A 19,127-nucleotide genomic window follows, 5' to 3' on the forward strand; every position below is an offset into this window, starting at 1 on the left:
TCCTTCTCGCTGTATGCTATTGCACAATCATTAGATTTATTCTTAAGAGCAAGCTGAGAAAAAAATTTAAATGGCATTTTTAAGAATGCTCAAGCCTAGAGGACAGCAGTGGTGCAGGGGCAGGCAGGTACCCAAACTATGGATTCACAGTGAATGGATGCTCTGCCTGGTCCCTCCCAGGGCAGTCCCAGGAGATCCTCAGACCCAAACCTGAAACATAAAAGGAGTCACTGGTAAAAGCTCTCCAGATCACCTGTCAGACTAAGAGGATTACTGCCGAGGGATGTATACACTATGCATCCCATAAACAGGATGCTATTGGTTGTTACAGGGAGAAAGCAAAGATGGAAAAAGGGGTGGATTTAGGTGACTTGGGGAAGAAAAAGCATGGGAAAATAGAGAGGTAAGGTACAAAAAAGGCCAGTGCATGTATATACCTTTCACGGTGTAATAGTTGCCTGATTATGCCCTGTGCATAAATATCTCAATTTGTCCTGTCTTCTCATTAATTACTTTTTAACCTTCTATTGGGTGAGGGATACCATTCTTTGTGTATGGAGGTGAATACATAAATACAAACAAGATATTTTAAATAATTTGCATTATACATACAAGCACACACAAAATTCTTCATGCAATTTCATGAATGTACATGAATTCCTGTTTTATACAAAATCCGTATAAAATTGTAAATATGCAAATCTACACTGAATCAAAGTTATATTTCAAAGAAGTGTAGTCCACATTCCTCCCAACATGAACTGAAATACACTTTAGAATTTCATTTTAACCTCATAAATCTTTTTAAAAATAAACCTTACCTTTCTTTTCACAAACTTGTCCCAATAGTTATTTGGAAAAGACCTGGAAAACATAGATAAACAAGATTACATTTTAGACAAATATATATCCATTCTGTTTCTAGGAGTCTCTATGTGGCATCTACCACCAGTGAGAAGCACAGCGGAGCCAATGCCTGCAGACAGGAGTCTAGAGCAGCTCCATCCCACACACAGCCCCACCAGGCAGGGAAACAGAACTTTAAATATGTGATGAAAAGCACAGTTCACTCCTGAACTGATAGCAATGCACAACCATCGTCACTGTAATTGCAAAGACAAACCCATCCCGCTTCTTTTTTCTTTTATGAAGAGAAATGATTTTAAGGCAAAAATTTGGGAATGCATAAGATTAAATAGTAACAGTAAAAATGATAGTAAACATTAACCTTGCAGGTGCCTGAAAAATTTGGATATCCTTGCTAGAGGTACATCTCTAATAATTGTTTGTTTCAGACAAGATCAATGATAAGCATGTAACTGGGGAAACAGAAGAGCAATTACTTACAGGGCTATAATGAGACAAAGGAAGTAAAAACTTACTGTGTGTTGATTACAAGTCTATCCCACTGTCCCTTAATATCATCTTCTGATGGCTGCTCAGTTATATATAGCCCATCAAATTCCAATTTCCTTGCTACTTCCTTTTCTCTCTTAAAAATAACGAGTGGAACCTGCAGTTGAAAAAAAATACAGGAACTATGTAAAATGCACTACAGCCTCCTGAACAGACACATCACCCAACACACACTTTCTGTGTACATTACACTAACAAAACAGATTTCTTTACACAGTGCCACAACCTGCTTAAGCAGGTTGACTTTGTTCTAAGTTACACTGCTAGACAGATAAAGTTTAGACCTAGAAAAAAGAGTAAATCTTTTTTTCTTACTTTCAAACAATAATACCCTATGATGCAGAAGAATGAGATGACTGTATGTAGGATGGCCAAAATCCTCAATGTGGGCTCCATGTAGCCACTGCTTTCTTCCAGGACATAATGCACTGCAATGACCCTCTCATCATCACTTTCCAGGATGTTCAACTTTGTACTTTCACCATCAGATACCACAGGAAGCTCCTTTTCTTCTGTCACAGCAGATGTGGAGACCTGTTTAAAACACTTAATATTGCAACTGTATTCCTTTGACAGGAGCCTTACAATATCATAAGCTAAGTTGCTGAGCTGAAAAATAATATACCAAAGACAATAAAACTCTAAAGAAACTTTAAAGAATTTTTTTTTGCTTAAAAATGTCCACAAAGAATACCTCAGCAAGACCTTTCCATCTTGTTACACCAGTCCATAAAAATGTGCTTTCTCTTTTTTTCACTGTCTGTCCATGTTACCAAATTTGGTCCATGATGAATTTTATCACTTCAAACTCAAGAAAGGGCACAGGTCTCTTTGAAGAAGACCCTGACAGTAGTCTTTATCATCATGGCTCTCTGCCAGAAAATTATTCAAGTCCAAAGTCTCTAGAGTCGCATTAAGGCTACTAAAATCTTAACTAAATCAGTGATATTCTAGGCAGCTTAAGATGATGTGACTCCCAGATATACATACCCTTTAAGGAGAGCATAATGGCACAAGAAAACATCTCAACTGACATGGATTAGTTTAAGTTACCTATGAAGGCTCAGCTTGTTCACTGTACTGGGAAATGAAGCATTTGAGGCAAGGGCGTGCCTCAGCCTGCTGCCTTTGTCCCAGCACAGTGCTCTGTTAATAGCTATTTGTGTACGAGAAGTGTATTTTTACTTCTCACAACCATTTCAGCTGTCATCATGTTAGATTTCTGAAGTGGTAGGATGAAGCAGGTATTTAACCTGTTAGGCTAGGCAGTTTTACCATAGTATATTGACTAGAAAACCCAGATGTTTTCCAGTGCGCAACTTAAAAAGTAGCATTTTGAGAAACTTACCTTATAGAAAAGAAGGATGAAGTTGATGGCAAAAGCAACAAATAATGCCAACATCCTCATGTTGTAAAAGTTTCGAGCAAAATAATTCTGAAAAGAGGAGAGAACATAAATATACTTTGCCTAATAAAGATTTGACCATCATTAGTAAGTTGCTGTTGGGAGGGGTTTATTTGTGGATTTTTTGTCCCTTATGGAACTTTTTAATAGAACTATAAATATAAAAAAATCAAAACCAACAAACATTTTGAGTGATATACAAGTTCTCTTTTAGTCTACATGTGCAATAATGAATAAAGGACCTTTTGTTTCACTCCATAAAGGATGAAGGATTTCTAATTGCCTCTTACTTCTTTTTCATTGTCTGCTTAATGCACTTGGACACAACAGAGATATCACAATGTAAGGGTAATGTAATAATACAGAAGTCTCTATCTTCCCTGCAGTTCAATATTCATTCATATAGCAAATTGCTACTTTTACCAAAAAAAAAACCAAACCAAAACAAAACAAAAAACCTGCATATAAATTTATCTTAAATATTTTTTATTCCTAAATCAACTGCATTTTTACCAGGCCAGCAAAAATTCATGTGTGACCTGAGTGACATGAATAAAAAGCTGTTCTGACATTTTCACACTATCAAAAGGACAGCAGAAATGCACCTTTTTTCCTTCCTGACAATACACAAACCTTTACAGTACATATTTTGAATGTTTTAACACTCCAAAAGGAATTCTGACAATTTCAGCCCTAATCATAGATGACTACTAGTGAAATATGAAATGAGACTATTAGGAAAAAAATTTTATTAATTCCCATGATTGGAATGGGACCAGCCTAAAATGTATCTCAGCTCAAAAGTCTAATTTAAACAATGAATTTCTTAATAAGGTTTTGACTGCAGTTTTGTAGTTTTGCTAGATTCTCATGCTAGAAGTAGGCCATCCCTACACAATTATATACTATATACATAGCAAAAGTGTATTTCTTTTTGCTTTGCATTTCACTCTGACCTCAGAGAATATGAATGGAATATCCAAGATAATAAAAGCATGGATTTTAAGCATTTATGGAGAAAAATATTATGTGATATTTTACTGAGAGACTCTCAGATGCAGTTTTACATTTTTATAAAATCTTATTTTTCTAAAGGTTTTGAAAAGTTTGACAAATATTGACTTGCTATTTCACACACACAAAAAAAATCTGCAACATCTTTTCTTATTTCCTTCAGGTTAAGCATTGTACCTTAGTTGATTCTTTTTATAGGAGAACTTGTAATTTCCCAGAAGTCTCAATCAGGGAAGGAGAAATCCTACTGTCTCACTAGCTGCTGTAAAAATTGAGGAATTTTACTCCCAGAAAAATGCATGGATGTTTTCCGATAATGCACAGGCATCTCTGAATGTCTAGGTTTTGGACAATAACTGTCTTCCTGAGAATGTATATCTTGTATACTAAGTTATTTGTGTGTTTCTTTTCTCTAACATCCCCATAAACCCTTTGCTTCATGTCCTTTTTATGGAAATGGTGGACAAAAGAATGTGCTTCATCAGATGCTATTTGTCTTTACATGGTTAGAATATGGTGGTACAATTCTCTGCCAACAGCTAAAAACATAAGCTAGAGAACAGCTTACAAGAAGCTTCTGCTGGTATGCAATGATATTCTTCCAGAAAACTGATTCTTGAACTTCTGGTTCTCCATATCTGTGCGTGTGCAGTTGTCTTAATTTCTGTTTCCCTTTGTCCTCCTTGGTTTTCTCTTCTTTTTCTCCATCTTCTCCTCTTAAGAGACAAATCAAGGCAAAATAATATGTCAAATTAATTAAATTGCTAAATTAAATCACACCCTGAAATAGGCTATTGCATCTTTTAAAGAGGCTCAAGCTCCCATGACTCATGCAGTTCATGTACATGACAAACATCCCTTTGCAGTCCAAAGTGCTGCCAAAAGTGACAGTCTGGTTAAGGCTACAGATGGAGTCACTGGTTTGGCACCCTGAAGTGGGAATGCTAGTTGGTAGAGGCAGGTAATCAAAAATTTGCCAGCCTTGATACCAGAGGTTCTTCAGAAGTGTGCAGCTGATTCTTGCAGTGACAAAATGTCTGTAAGCTGGCAGCTCAATGCCTGCATGAGTGCCTACATGTTTAAGCGCTCCCCTCCAACCTCAGGCACTTGAACAACCCAGTTCCCACAAAGGCTGCAGAAATCTTTGGTTCTTCTTGCATTTACAAGTCAAACCTCAACTTTTAAATTCTGCATTTCTGCCCACCTGATGAAGTCATAAATACCCACCCCAGGAGGAGATGAAGTAAGATTTTGTCAGCATCTGATATGTGAGTATCACCATGTTGCATTGTTAGAGAAAGTCAGAGCTCATGTTCTGCTTTCTCCAAACACATGATCTAAAGAACCGTGAATTGCCTTAGAAGTTAATTAGAACTGTCAGCATGATCGATTAAAAGATCACAGAAGTCCATTTGAAGTCAAAACAGAGTGAGAGGCAACTTCTAAATTACATTATTTATTTCTCTGTTCCTATCTACAAACAGAATGACTGATGTCCAAAGCTGGCTTCTCTTCCTAAAAGACATTTGATAAACTTTCACTTGAAAGTTTGTCACGTCAGGAGTAGCTTCAGGGCAGCTAATAGTGCCAGGCACTGTACTCTTGGCAAAGAATACAGGTATTACTGCAACTCAAACAGTCAAGCAGAGTAATCAACAGTGAATGACCTTCAAAAGTCAGGAAGACTCTCCCTCACAAAGTTATAGTAGCCAAGTTAGAAATTTGCTGCACTGATTAAGAAAAAGAGTTTTTACCATGGACAAGTGCTTTTCATCCCAGAAGAACAATAATTATTAGAGTTTGAGACTATGGGATCTTAGAATTTTGACAGTGAGAAATCAGCTACAGAAACTGTACACAAGAATGTACATGTATCAGGAACCATAAAATACAGGGATGGAGATTCACAGTTTTTACTTGTTAAAACCAAGCACTATATTTTGCTTTCCACAATTTTATTCTGAGCTAATGGCATTAACATTAGATTTTAACATGTTGTAAAAGGGTTAAAATTATTATTGATCAATCTTCATAAAGATGTGAGCTTATTTTGTGATTCATTAAAATTGTACTGGAAAGTTAAGGTTTTGCAAAATGTAAATAACTCAAAACATGTCATAGCAAATGGGAAAGGGTAAAGCAGATTCAGTCTCTACTACTGATGGATAGCAAGTCTCTGGAACTCAGGCACCCTTACAAAGTTTTCAAGATTTTTTTTTTTTCCAGCTTTAAGATTTGCCAAGAAAAAAAAAAAATCAATTAAGCACATTAAAAGAAATTAAATGAACATTACAAAGGATGCTTCTGGAAGAGAAATTTTAAGAAATTATAGAATCAGTGTGCTGCTTATTACACGGCATTTCCTTGCAAATGTGCACAGATGAGGAGAATTGTTTAAAAAAAAACCCCAACCTAATTGGAATGGGAATGGACAGAAAATTAAAGGCAAAGGAGTACAAAAGAACCTGAAGTTTTTTTTGCTCTCTGAAACAAAACTTTTTTTTTGTAGGATCAGAGGTTAAAGTAATACATACTCAGCTTTTTCAGGTTCTGATTTTGTTTCTTCTTTCTCTTCCTTTTCATCTTCTTTCACCTTCTCCTACAGAAAACCAGAATTAAAAACTGTATAAATATTATACAGTACAGAGTTGGTTAAAAGAATACCCAGAATGCAGAATGTTAGGAGTTTTGGATTTTTCCATTAAACAATGCAAAATCTGAAAAAAGATGATCATTTGATTTACATTAATGAAGACAATTTAACACTGATTTAAAAGCAATCCAAAACATTGTGTATTTAGAGAAGGCTGAGGAAATTTAAGTTTTGACATCAGAAAGAGTTAACACCAGTAATTATACAGTTATTTAAAAAAAAAAGAAGTCAGAAAACCCTGAAAAACTAAGATGGAAGTTTTATTTCAATACTACATTTAATATATGAAAGAGTGAAATAGATATCAGAAATAGAAGATACAATTACCTGGATTTTTTCCTGTACCTCTGGCATTGGGGCTAAGGAGGGAGTGCTCAGTAAATCACTCAAACCAGCATTTGGATTGTGAGGGATTAATTTATACTGTCCACCTTCTCGTTTCAAATCCAAACCAAATATATCTGAAAGTAGATCACTCTCTTCTGTTAAAGTCTGCAGATCTGTCAAGTCTTCTGCAGGCAATGCAGCTTCTGTTGGTTTCCTCTCCCCTTCCTCTTCTTCCCCACGCACTTCATCCTGAGTGGGATCTGGCATATTAGCCAACAGTTCAGCCACCTTGATTTTCTTGGCTCCTTCTACTAGGCTTCCTCCAAGAAGCAAACTGCATATGATGCGAAAAAAGCCCCGGACAACACTACAAGCAAAATGCAGTAAGCCCACCAAAATGCTCCAGTAGGAAGAAAACAGAGCCAAGACCATGTCCTTCATCGTCATTTTCTTCATTTTCTTCATTTGTTTCTTTAGACTTTTCATGCTGAGCATTTTCATAAGAGTCATTAAATTATACTTGAGAGCTACTAGAGCAGACTTCATCGTTACGAGAGAGAAGAAACCCATTCTAGGATCTTCTTCCTCAGGATTATCTTTATCATTCTCTTCTTTGTTAGCTGACCTTTCATTCAGATCTGACTCGGAGATCTGGGCAGCCAGTTGCATTTCAAAGATGGTATCCTCACAGAAGTTAACAAAAAGCTCCATCTTTTCTTTTTCCCCACCCTCATTAACAACATCAAATATAAATTGTCTCTTTGACTCTTTTACCTGAGGCTTTTCCCACTGAGTCCGACTTGACTCACTTATTTCAAAATAAACTCGTTCAATGCGCTTTGCACTGCCCATGATTTCTATACGTCCAAGGAAAGGCTGAAAGTAATTCAGCACGCTCTCTGAGAGCTCCAGGAAAGTTTGCAAGCGTGTATCATGGGGCATGTGCTCTGACAGGTTGGTCAGCAGAACAGCGACATTGAAACCAATGTCTTTTGCAGGCTCATGAAATCGTTTCACAAACTCCTCGTAGTCCAAAGTCTCATTCTCATCTGTTTCAGCACATGACAGCAGAAACTCAGTTTCAGACTGAGTGTAATGCTTATGGCTTTCCATTGCCCTGTGAAAATCCCTCTTTGAAATTATCCCTTTACCGTCAGGGTCATATTCTTTGAATGCATCAGAGGAAGTCAAATCTTTCAGTTTTAAGAACATATCAAAAAACTTTAGAATCATCTCCACATTGTTTGATGATTCCACAAGCATATCGACCATCTGCTTTCCAATAGTTCCATTCACAACATTACCTAGAGGTAATGACAGGATATTAGAGATAACATCAGCAAATATTTTGGCAAAGAAAAGCATATTATAATGATTAGTGAAGGAATCAAAGAGTAAGAATGATAAATTATTGGATAACACACTTAGATGAGAAAGCTAGCTAAGAAATCTGGAGTCCTTCACTATTAACTCTACCCTAAGACTTGGAAAAAATATGTGACTAAGTATTTGCAATTACAGAAAGGAAGAATTAACAAGGCCTCTGGAGAGAGATCATACATTTAATACAGTACTAAAAGTGGCATAGCAGATTATAAATTTGACTATAGTGCAACACAGACAGATCTAATGTCATTAGTTCATTATTATCTAGATAAGCAGATCAGTATATTCCTTACCAAGCACAGCCTACAGTACTAAGAATTTACTTTGCTTTTCAATAACCTTCTATGAGCCTAAAACATGAGGAATTATAATTTCAGGACCTTGAACATAGTCACTAGATTAATAAAGCCCGTTCTTTATGGATAAAATCACTACCAAAATAAATACAATATATTAAGGTTGTTAATAAAATGACCAACAAATGGTTTCATCCCCAGAACTCAGGATTTCAACTTAAATGTAAAAATCTCTTTGTATAACCCAAAAGATCAGTCAAGTTCACAGAAAAAAACCAAAACTTCTGCTAGCTCTGGATTTTATAAAGTTCTGACATTCAGAATTAATATAATCTATGTCAACTATCCTCACTTTCAGACCTGAAAGGTCTTCTCACAATTGAGACATAAAAATTAAAAATGTAAAGAAACACAGAGCACTATCTTTCAAGTTTAGAAAATAACAAAGGTAAAAACTTTGCTAGAACAACTACAAAAGAGATTTCACATTTTTATTACCTTCCAGCATAGACAGCAACATGACAACCATATCTTTCTGAAGATCCATTAATTCTTTCAATAGTTCAATTTGACTGGAATCCTAAATAACAAAGACAGTATATAAATATAAATGATATATTGCTTTCTTTGACATTTATGCATGCATGTGCATACATATTTCACCTTGTAAAAAGCAGACTTAGAAATTAAGAATCTAGAAGTGTCAAAAATTGTAATACAGTGAAAATATACTTAATTGCTTAACTCCTCACAGAATATTTACACCGTCATCTGTTTAGAAAGAGTAATTTAATAAAGACAAAACTGAACATGGTAAAAGATCTAAAGCAATAACTGGGTATATCAAGGCCACAGATGATGCTTCCGTAATATTTCTTGTCAGCTAAAACATTTTCACTTTTGGTGTCATCAAGTTTACAGCTATGGAAAATTGTAAAAACAGCAATAGCAGTAGCACATAGAGTTCAAAGCATAACATGATGCAAAATGAGCAATTTCATTATAGGCCACTGAACTTTTTGAAGGGAAAAAGAAAAGTTGAAATTAAATGCTAAAATATTTATAAGTAAAGTTCCATTAGTAAATCCTTTGACATGCATTAAACTGATTTTTTTTAGCCACCTCTTATCTCATTGGGTTTACTGAGTTTACTATGTCACTTGCCTGGAGTCCATCTGGATAGAATTATTCAGCTACTTAATTTCTTCCTCAGTGATACGCTGTTGCATCATGCCATTGATAACAAATACTTGAGCAGTACTGGACTCCAGTGAGTGGTAAAACAAACTCAAGGTGTTTTATGGCTGTAGCAGGATGCTTTTCACTGATAAAGCTTATCTGCTTGGCCTGGAACCCAGGCAGGAAATAAAGCAGTGCAAGCCATCTGTGATGAGCTACTTCAGTGCTATTTTTTAGTGTTGAATATGCTAAAAGGCCAGTCTGGCTTACCATCTTTAGACACACACCTGTCCCTTTGAAGTCAGACTTCACAGATAAGCTGCTAAACTGACCTAGAGGCCTGTGACTTCTTTCCTCTATAAAAATCCCAGGCCACTTTCATACAGTTAGATTCTTCCACAATCTTGACATGGCATTTCTCCCATGGATTTGGGACACCTCTCCGCAAGGATTGAGAGAAAGAGGAAGAAGTACACCACAAAAAGGAATGTGCTGAAATTAATCAACTTCTACATACTGTGTCTTCTGCTAGCTTGCATATAATTGCTTTAACAGAATTGCTTTCATATAGTGTGCTTTGATATTTAGTGTTATAGTTGACCAGTGTTTTTAGCTTTTATACTGTGTAGTAAGTAATTCTGGTTAAGATCTGTCTGTTCAATTTTCTTAATAACTAACTCATCTTTTATAAAGTTATCTGATCTTCCATAATTAAAACTTGTAGGACATTGATTTAATTACAGCTCTGTAATTTCTTAAATTTAAATTGTTAACAAAATCTGAAGCTAAGGAACTTTCATTTAAACCCCTTTCTGTGAAGGAGTTTAGATACAAAAATGTTTTCTTTCTGTTCTTCAGACTCAAATAAAAAACTTTCATAACAAACATTGTCTAAAGCACTCACTCCACCATCAACAATGACAATTTGGATCTTGGATTGAAAGCTGCATAATTTGGAAACAGCAAGATTTTAAATTTATTTGCCCGTAAGTTTTCACTACAAAACTTTAAACTACAAAAGTTATTTACAACTGTAATGATCTTTGTTTATTTTGGATTGAAAATTGTACTTTCTTGTGCTGTCTTAGATTCTTAAGAAGCATTAATATTATCACATTGTTACTTTGTGGTACAACATAGAGAATTAAAATGCAAAAAAAAAAAAACCCTAAAACACCAAAACTGCAAAACCCAAACAAATCAATGATCTAATTTTGCTCCTGTTCTTGCTTCAAATGTGCTCCAAAAGTGCTCTGGAAACTCATGATTGAAAACAAAACCCAACTATTTAGCCTAGGCAGGTCCCTCTTACAGACAAAAGCCATACGCAACTCCTTATAACTCCACTTAGCCACACTCAATACTTTTGAAAACTCATATTTCAACAGAATCTGAAAAATATATTGATATATTCTTGTAATAAATATAAAAAAACAAAAGAGCCCATGAATATTCTGATATTTTCTGCTAGGCCCCATATAGAGTTTCCAAAAGCCAAAAACTTGATCTCCAAGCAAGAGAAAGACACCATCACAATTTATAGTGATGCATTTGCAATGATACACTTGGAGTAGACTTTTTTTCTGTCATTCCACAGAACATCATGAGTAAGTCCACACTCCTGCTGTGCAAAGCTGATGGGCTCTCTTTGAAGAGGTGGGATAAGTATCATTATTTTCCAAATTCAGTAACTGAAGATGCTGTCAAGCCACTCTGGGCACAGCTGAGACTATAAATTTGTCATTACTGTAAAAGCAGATCTTGCCAATAGCCACATCCTATTTCATAATCAACAGATAGCTACCATGTGTTTGACTCACTGTCAGTAATTACTTAAATACTTCTTTCCAGTTTGCTTTAGTGGAACAGGAAAAAAGCACAATAGCCTTCACCATGGCCTACCCAAATTCAGCCATAAAGAATAAGATGTGTACCTGTAGACCAATGTCCACAAATGTCAGCAAGAAGCCTTCTTTCATCCATAAAGTTCCAAGGGCAGGGAGAAAAATTTTCTGAGCATGACTACTTTTATTTATGCAAAGAATACTTACATGGACACTTTTGGAACCAAATAATGAAATCTAAAACCTCAGAGATTTCAGAGATGTATTTCTTAACAATAACTTTCACAAACATGTGACATTTTTCTCTAAAAATTTCAAATTACATAAAAAATTTAGAATCAGTGCATTGAACTAAAATGTTCAATAATTTCTTTTAAAAAATTAAGAAGTTGAAAAATGCACTGCTTAAGGATAGGATTCCTTGCACCTCATTTTCACACTCTAGCTATTTCTGCCAGTCCCCTTCACTATTTCTACAGCTTATGAAATGAGTACTCACATCCAAAAGAAATTCACCCATTATAAGGTCTGACTACTCTCTACCAAGAGTGAAAAAGGTTTATAAGCAGACACGTATTGAACTAGGGTTTAATAGTGATGAATCAGGGTTCAGTGCAGGAGCCATCAATGAACATGATGGATCCTGCATAAAAGGCAACTGCAGAAAACACTGTGAGAGAACTTTTGTACAAAAGAACATAACTGAGAGTTCTTTTTGAATATCAGTGATATACTTTCTTTGCAGTCTGATCTAATCTGCTTTGTACCTGTGGCCAGTGATCCAACTACCGGCCTGCAATTCACACCCACTCTAGTTTTGCGATTTTCTCCCTCCATTTTATTGTCTTCTGTCATCTTGGTCTTTTATTTTTCCTACCAACTGTTGTTATTAATGTCTCAACATATTAACATTTGTTTCTCTTTTATAAACATGCTAGTGACTTATGAAGGAAAGAGTAAAACAAAAAGATACCTGAGAGAGCTTCATCTGCATGTGGGCAAACACATGAAGGAAACCAACTACAGCATCCCACAGCCTGCTGTGTGCCAGACTTTGCTGATTACCAGTACATGGCCCCTATTGTTCAGGCAACAACAACAACAACAACAACAACAACAACAACAACAAAAAAAAGCAAAGTTTGTTTGCAAGAAATTCAACAAAAAACAGGAAGAAATACATATAAGTGCATAGCTTAGGGTTATCCTTTAGAAACTTCTATGAAATATTAAATATATATAGAATTATGTATTTAATAAAACCACTGACTGTACAAAATGTCTACTCCTAATAATCATTCTGCCTGTTTTAGCCTAATCTAAATATACTAATTCAGACCCCCAAATTGTGTATCTGTTTGCAACTTTAAACAGTAAGGGTTGAAGGGATACAAATCTTCCAGTTTTTTCTTCCTTATGTAGCTCTGTAAATTAGGAAAAACCTTAGAGAAGGTTAATGTAAAATTTACACAAGGGATTAGAGAATCAGTTTCCTGAATTTTTTCTCCCCACCATATTGTAGAGCACAGTATTAAAAAATAATTAAAGAAAATTCTAAAGAATAGTGACAGGTGTATATACATATATTTTATTATTGTGCTCTGTACATAAACTAATGCACTAAAATACTGTCGAATAAATGCATCTGTATTATATTTCTATGTTATATACAGCTCCTTTATATCTTCATACCAAATATATGATGATTTTTCATTCAAGTTCATAACATTCTAATGAAATTAATTTACCTGGATATATTCTGTGAGAGTATTGAAAACTTGTTTTGCAACCTGGATGGCTTTGGAAAAATTTCGTTGTCCTTGTTCATCAATAACATCCTTCCCAGAATAATACCAGTAGAAATCACTGATAGATTCCTAAAGACAAAACAGTTGTGAGAAGCACAAAGAAGTTGTGTCGCCAAACTGGCTCTAACCGGATATTCATCAATATAAAAAAAACAAAACAGTATTAGACAGTTCTTGTTCTAAAATTTATTTAGTTTATAAAGGCTTTAAATGAACCACCCAGTGATTCTCAAGATACTTCAAGAATTGTAGTTTCATCTCGAGGGAATCAATAGGAAAACAAATCCTGGGAAAGAAATAACTTAAACACCCCACAGCAAACCTCAAAATAAAATAAATTAAAATGAGCTGGTATCTGATCTTAGAAATACAACAGCCTGCATTCTGAAAGGGAGTGCTCAGTAGTACTGCCATGCTACATGCTGTTCATTAAACAATGTCTCTTTATACTGCATGCTTGACACCTAGTCAATAGTGGGAGCAAATGTTGCTTTGTGTGCATGATTCCTTTCTCCAACTTCCCCAAAGGAGAGCTTATTAAATTTTCAACAAAGTAGGCAATGGAAGGAAAATCATTGTATTGTCTCCACAACTTCTACAGACTGCATAAAGATAGAAAGTAATGTTGGTAACAGCAGCAGTGGAAACAAAACAAAGAAAAAGAATTTTCCAAGCCTGGAATTCTCAGAGCAAATAAATGAATGACTTAAGGGAATTTAACTAATAAATAACTTTAAAAACAAAACCATAATATACTATCATGTGCAAAGATTTTCAGAAAGAATACAATTATAGTTAAAAATTATGAACATTTATCACAAAATATGTTTTTACACCATTCACATGCTGCAATCTGGAAACAAAGTCGATTTTTTTCATTAATTTCTACAGTCTTGTGACAATGAAATGTTTTCATATTAAAAGGATTTGGAAGATAGTTAAGACAGATTACTGAAAAAGTTTTTAACACACTGCCTTCTGCAGTTTTTTTTTTTTCCTTTTGCCTTTTTTCCCCCCTTAGAATATGTGCTACTCTCATGCTTCACTCTACTCCAGCACATGAGCACTCATTCACAGAGTGGCCAGCACTCAGCCTAAATCAGAATAGGGCTGAAAAAGCAGCTGGCTGAAACTGACCTTGAGCAGTACAAAAGTTTCTCACTCACAGAGTAGTTTCAGTCAACACCTGTCTACCTGAGCATGGCCCCATCTTCTGCTGCTTTCCTTGGTTAATGACCTCCATCGCATCCCCAGGAAAAAGGCTGGAACCAGTCTTTCACATTTATGCTACCCTTGACTCCCCCCATACAAAGCAGCAATTCTTAAAGAACTGCAACCAATAAAGAATTTCAGCCTTTCTTGTCAGCTTGGGCTACAGGGACCAGAATAAGTATGATGACAAATAAATGTGCCGCTCTAATAAAACTTGTATAGAAGTCATATTTTGATTTACTTACTTAGAATATAAATTACTTACCTGAACTCTCAATAAGTAATCCACAGTAGAAATGATAATATTAACAGTTGTGTTGTTACCAGTTTGAGTTCTCAGGTAATTCTGAAAATCTAAAAATTCAAATAGAAGTTTCATTTAAACTTATTTAAGTTTAGAAACTACTTCTGAAAATTAATTCTGACTTATGATGGTCTAGCAAAGTTTAACTTAGATGCATGGATTGGATTTGCTTCTCTTTCTTTGGTGTTTTTTTTAGGCTTTTTTCTTTGCTTGTTTGTTGGGGTTTTTTTGGTCAATGAACCATTGTAAGAGTTTTAACATCTCATTGCAGAGATCACATATGAGTGAACTTCTGAAGCCAGAACCTTGTTTATACATTTCATCTCACTTTATTTGTGACTAGAACTATATCAATATCAATGCAATTATAATTAGAATCTATTTTGTTAAGTAAAATCAAATCACATAATTATACAAATACTGAAAACTAAGTCAGAATTATGTCTGATGCCTAAAAAGGAAAAATATCCCTTTTTTTCTTTCATCCCTTAAGAATGACAGAGAAAACACATGGGAATATACTTAATGATAAAAAAACAATCAAATTATGCATTTTTAAAATGTTCTTTTGTATTTAAATGATATGTTATTTCTTCAAGAAAGGTGTTGTGTACATTGTAACTTCACATACAATTCTGACTGACATTAGTAGGAAACAGTGTGCACCAGAAAGCAGAGACATGCCAAAGGACAATCAACACAACTTCTTCTTACATTTTCCTCTGAATCTTCCATGTCTAGAAGTTACAGACTGTGTACATTTTCCAATGGAAATTTAGTTTTCCTAGCAGGTCAAGATCCAAACTCATCATTTTGGAAACAATTATCTTATCTATAAAATTAGGGCTGTTAAAAAACACTGGCAACTTAGTTCCACTTAAAGATTTTCCCTCTATGTACAGTCTAGCAGCTATTCCACTTTTCATAATATTTTATGAAGGCTGCCAAACCTCCAGCAATTAAGAGCTTTTATCATCAGTTACCATCACCTTGATTTTGCTGACTGGCAGCCTGCCCACAAACCTGAATTGTGTCCTTCACAAAGCAACTGAAGGAAGCGGAAGAGGTCACAGGTGAACTCATCATCCTGCATCACCTTTTCTCCTGTGGAAAGGCCAGATGGAAGCAGGTTATCACAGTCTGCCAAGTAACACCTCACAGCCCCTGAAGAAAATCTCCATAATTAATGTTAAGAAAGAGAGAAGGGGGAGAGAAAATTTATAACCACCAATCTATCTCAAGCACCCATGACTTGTGCTTGGCAGATAGTTATTTGGTTATAAAAAAAAAATTCAATTACAAAACTTAACCTTTTATTTATAAATATGGCAGCATGAGCTTGGCAACATTTTACAAATAATCCCTGTTTTACATTCTTGTTTGACTTCACTGGGCATGGAGGCTGCGTCACATGCAAAGGTTAGGGTTGGATCAATTTGGTTCTCATTCATCACAAGAGAAGGTACTTAAAATACCGAATTAGATTTAATCAAACAGTTATGAAAACCACTTCTCAAATAAACTATTTGCTTTTAAAATATTCTAAAATAACCCATGAAATTTACAGCTATATGCACTCTCAAGAAGCATTTAGACTGAAATATTTGTGGATTTAGTACCTGTTTGCTGCTGACACAAAATGGAAATGTCTCCTTTGATAGAATAAAACGATAAATAAGACCAAATGCCAAAATACTTTACTGAATTAGGCCCCTCAGTTAATTTCTTGGTAAACAACTAATATCCAAATGAATACAGCTTCAAGCCGTTTTTTTCCCCTCCACAGGAAACAGTATAATAGAAAGCCCTCAATTAACACATCGTTATTTCAAGCACATCAATACATACAGTTAACTTTGTACAGGGACATATGGAGAGTAGAAACAACCATCCACACAGGAAAACAATCACAACTGAGGAAAATGTAGAACAGCTTATAAAATGACACACCAGGACAATACTATGGGTATTAAAGCAATAAAGGCCACCTACCAAAAGTAAGACAATTCCCATATAGAGCCTTGGGGAAGTATTTTGACTATGTATGCAAAGGTGGAAGTCACAAAAACTTCTACTATTTAATACACATAATTTGAATACATGACAAGTGCTATTTCTAAACAAGAAAAGGAGGGATATAAAAATGTAAGCAAACTGCAAAACAGTCTAAAAGAATTTTTTTTGAGGGAATATAACTTAGGTTCTACAAAGACAGAACCTTTAGTGAGTGAACAGGAGACCAGAAAAGTGAGCAAACGCATTAAAATTAAAAAAAAATTAAAATTGATACCTTAGTTAAATTAAGAATTACTTCCATGCTGTTCTACTGGTAGATAATTCTAATTACAATATCCGCATTTACAGATTATTTTAGTATTATAATTAGATTATCGCTGGGCTAGATTTGGCTATGACCAAGTTAATTTTCTTCATATTAGCTAGCTGAAATGTAAACAGCATTTAGTACAAATTGGAGTATAAATAGACATGATCAGAAGTTTAACTTTCCACAAAGCCATGAGCAATTATAATTTCTAGCGAATCAATTTATCAGTCCACAGACAGTGAATTTTAAAGTGAGAATCTTCAGTACACTAGGAATAGAAATTAAAAGAACTTTGCAAACTAATACAAATATTTTAAAGTACAAAATTTCACACTTTTCTATTGCCCTCAAGACAATGTTTGGTGTTTAGAGTATATATCACTAAGGCATATGTCAACATAATTTCTTGTACCATAGGAAAAGATAAGATGCTGTTCCTCCAAACTCTAGAGATGCACCTAGGGCAGTCACAAAAAATACCCAATTGTTTCTCCAAGAATGAGTCAAATACATTGAATGACATTCCATGACATTTTTCTCCACTGAAAATATAACCACCAGGCACACAGTTTTTCAGTCACAGGAGACTGAAAATCCTTTCAGCTAATTAAACAGTGGAAAAAGAAATGTTTTATTTTCCTGACTGGCTGATTCTGTCAGTGGTAATGAAGGTATACATGCAATATGCACCCAAGAAGGCAAAGCCAGGAGGTAGCTGGGCTCTTAGAAGTATATTATTTAATGTTACATGCAGGTTCAGTCCTGCAAGACAGTTTCATATGCTGCTGGCCAAATGCCATAGTAGAGAAGATTTCTCAGGGGTAGTTACTTCTTTTCAGTTCAACTGAATTCCTGTCACACTTAAAGTTACATGTGAGGTCACGTGCCTTCTTGAACTAGGCACAAAAATAAGAATCACAGAAAGCCAAATATTTGGTGAAGCCTATATGACACAGGTAATGCGTGTAGTTTGACTGCTGAGATGGCAATGATTTTATAAAATAACTCATCAGGAAACTTGTTTTGAAAAATCAAGCCCATGAAAGGCTCAATCATCTCTTTCTTGTGTATTAAGGCACCACTGAATAAAAGCCTTTTGTAGGAATAAGACCACAGAATAAGTTACAGTTTAATATTTTTGACCTTTATTTTTCTTGTTCTCTTAGGAAGTAAGATATTCCAGAACAAGAAGGAAAACACGTCTCATGTTAAAATGTTATACATATCCTGGCTTGTAGTATAATTACTTGGACTTCAGGAACTTTTATTAAATAAATTCTATTCTTATTATCGGAAGGGCCTGGAACAGTCTCTTCATTAGCTCCACTGTAAATAAATCACAACTTGAACACAAGTTATTTCAAAATTCTTAAAAACCAGAAGGTGTAAGTGCATCATTGCACAAAAGATGAAAGGCATGTTACTTTTAGAAATATTTTTACATATTTTAAAATGAAGCAAAAAAAGCCCATCTCAAACCACCTGGCCACACTAAGATTTACAATACCCTGGTTTTCAATTTTTACACCTGATCAAAGTCAGACAAGAACTAATTTGGTATGGTCAGGAATTTTCATTTTCAGATTGTACTTACTGACTACAAGTGGTACGTCACTGGCAACTACAGAACTGAAATGGAGATCTATATCTTTCTATAAAATTCAGGAGAGCAACCTTTGCTGCTGTGCACACAAATTCATGCCAGTTCACATAAAGGTTTGCAAAGTACTTGCAAACATATGCACTACATATAGTATAATTTAGATTGTTATGAAAAAAACATTCTTTAATTTCTCTTATAAATATTAGATATATTCTGGCAAATATTTGCTTAGATGGTAAAATGCTGCCATTGCTCATGCTATAGGCAAATGGTATGGCTGTACACACAAAGGCTTTAAGCCTGTAGCTTCCGCAAATCTGGCACTTTGTGTTTGTGATATATAGGAACAGAGGA

At 35.0% G+C, this 19,127-nt stretch overlaps 1 protein-coding gene across 11 annotated transcripts in view; it reads right to left on the reverse strand.

Annotated features, from left to right (window-relative positions):
- Positions 1-19,127, reverse strand: part of RYR2 (ryanodine receptor 2) — a 370,524-nt gene that overhangs the window by 17,103 nt on the left and 334,294 nt on the right. For all 11 annotated transcript variants that reach the window (XM_030268235.4, XM_072927080.1, XM_030268232.4 and 8 more), the window contains 12 exons: positions 15,868-15,948; positions 14,806-14,894; positions 13,269-13,397; positions 12,494-12,598; positions 8,996-9,077; positions 6,816-8,119; positions 6,370-6,434; positions 4,404-4,551; positions 2,765-2,851; positions 1,732-1,950; positions 1,383-1,513; positions 822-864 (listed from right to left, as the gene is read on the reverse strand). In XM_030268235.4, coding sequence (XP_030124095.4) covers positions 822-864; positions 1,383-1,513; positions 1,732-1,950; positions 2,765-2,851; positions 4,404-4,551; positions 6,370-6,434; positions 6,816-8,119; positions 8,996-9,077; positions 12,494-12,598; positions 13,269-13,397; positions 14,806-14,894; positions 15,868-15,948 — 2,483 coding nt within the window. The remainder of the gene's footprint in view (positions 1-821; positions 865-1,382; positions 1,514-1,731; positions 1,951-2,764; positions 2,852-4,403; positions 4,552-6,369; positions 6,435-6,815; positions 8,120-8,995; positions 9,078-12,493; positions 12,599-13,268; positions 13,398-14,805; positions 14,895-15,867; positions 15,949-19,127) is intronic.

The sequence above is a fragment of the Taeniopygia guttata genome, chromosome 3 (assembly GCF_048771995.1).
Source record: "Taeniopygia guttata chromosome 3, bTaeGut7.mat, whole genome shotgun sequence".
NCBI lineage: Eukaryota > Metazoa > Chordata > Aves > Passeriformes > Estrildidae > Taeniopygia > Taeniopygia guttata.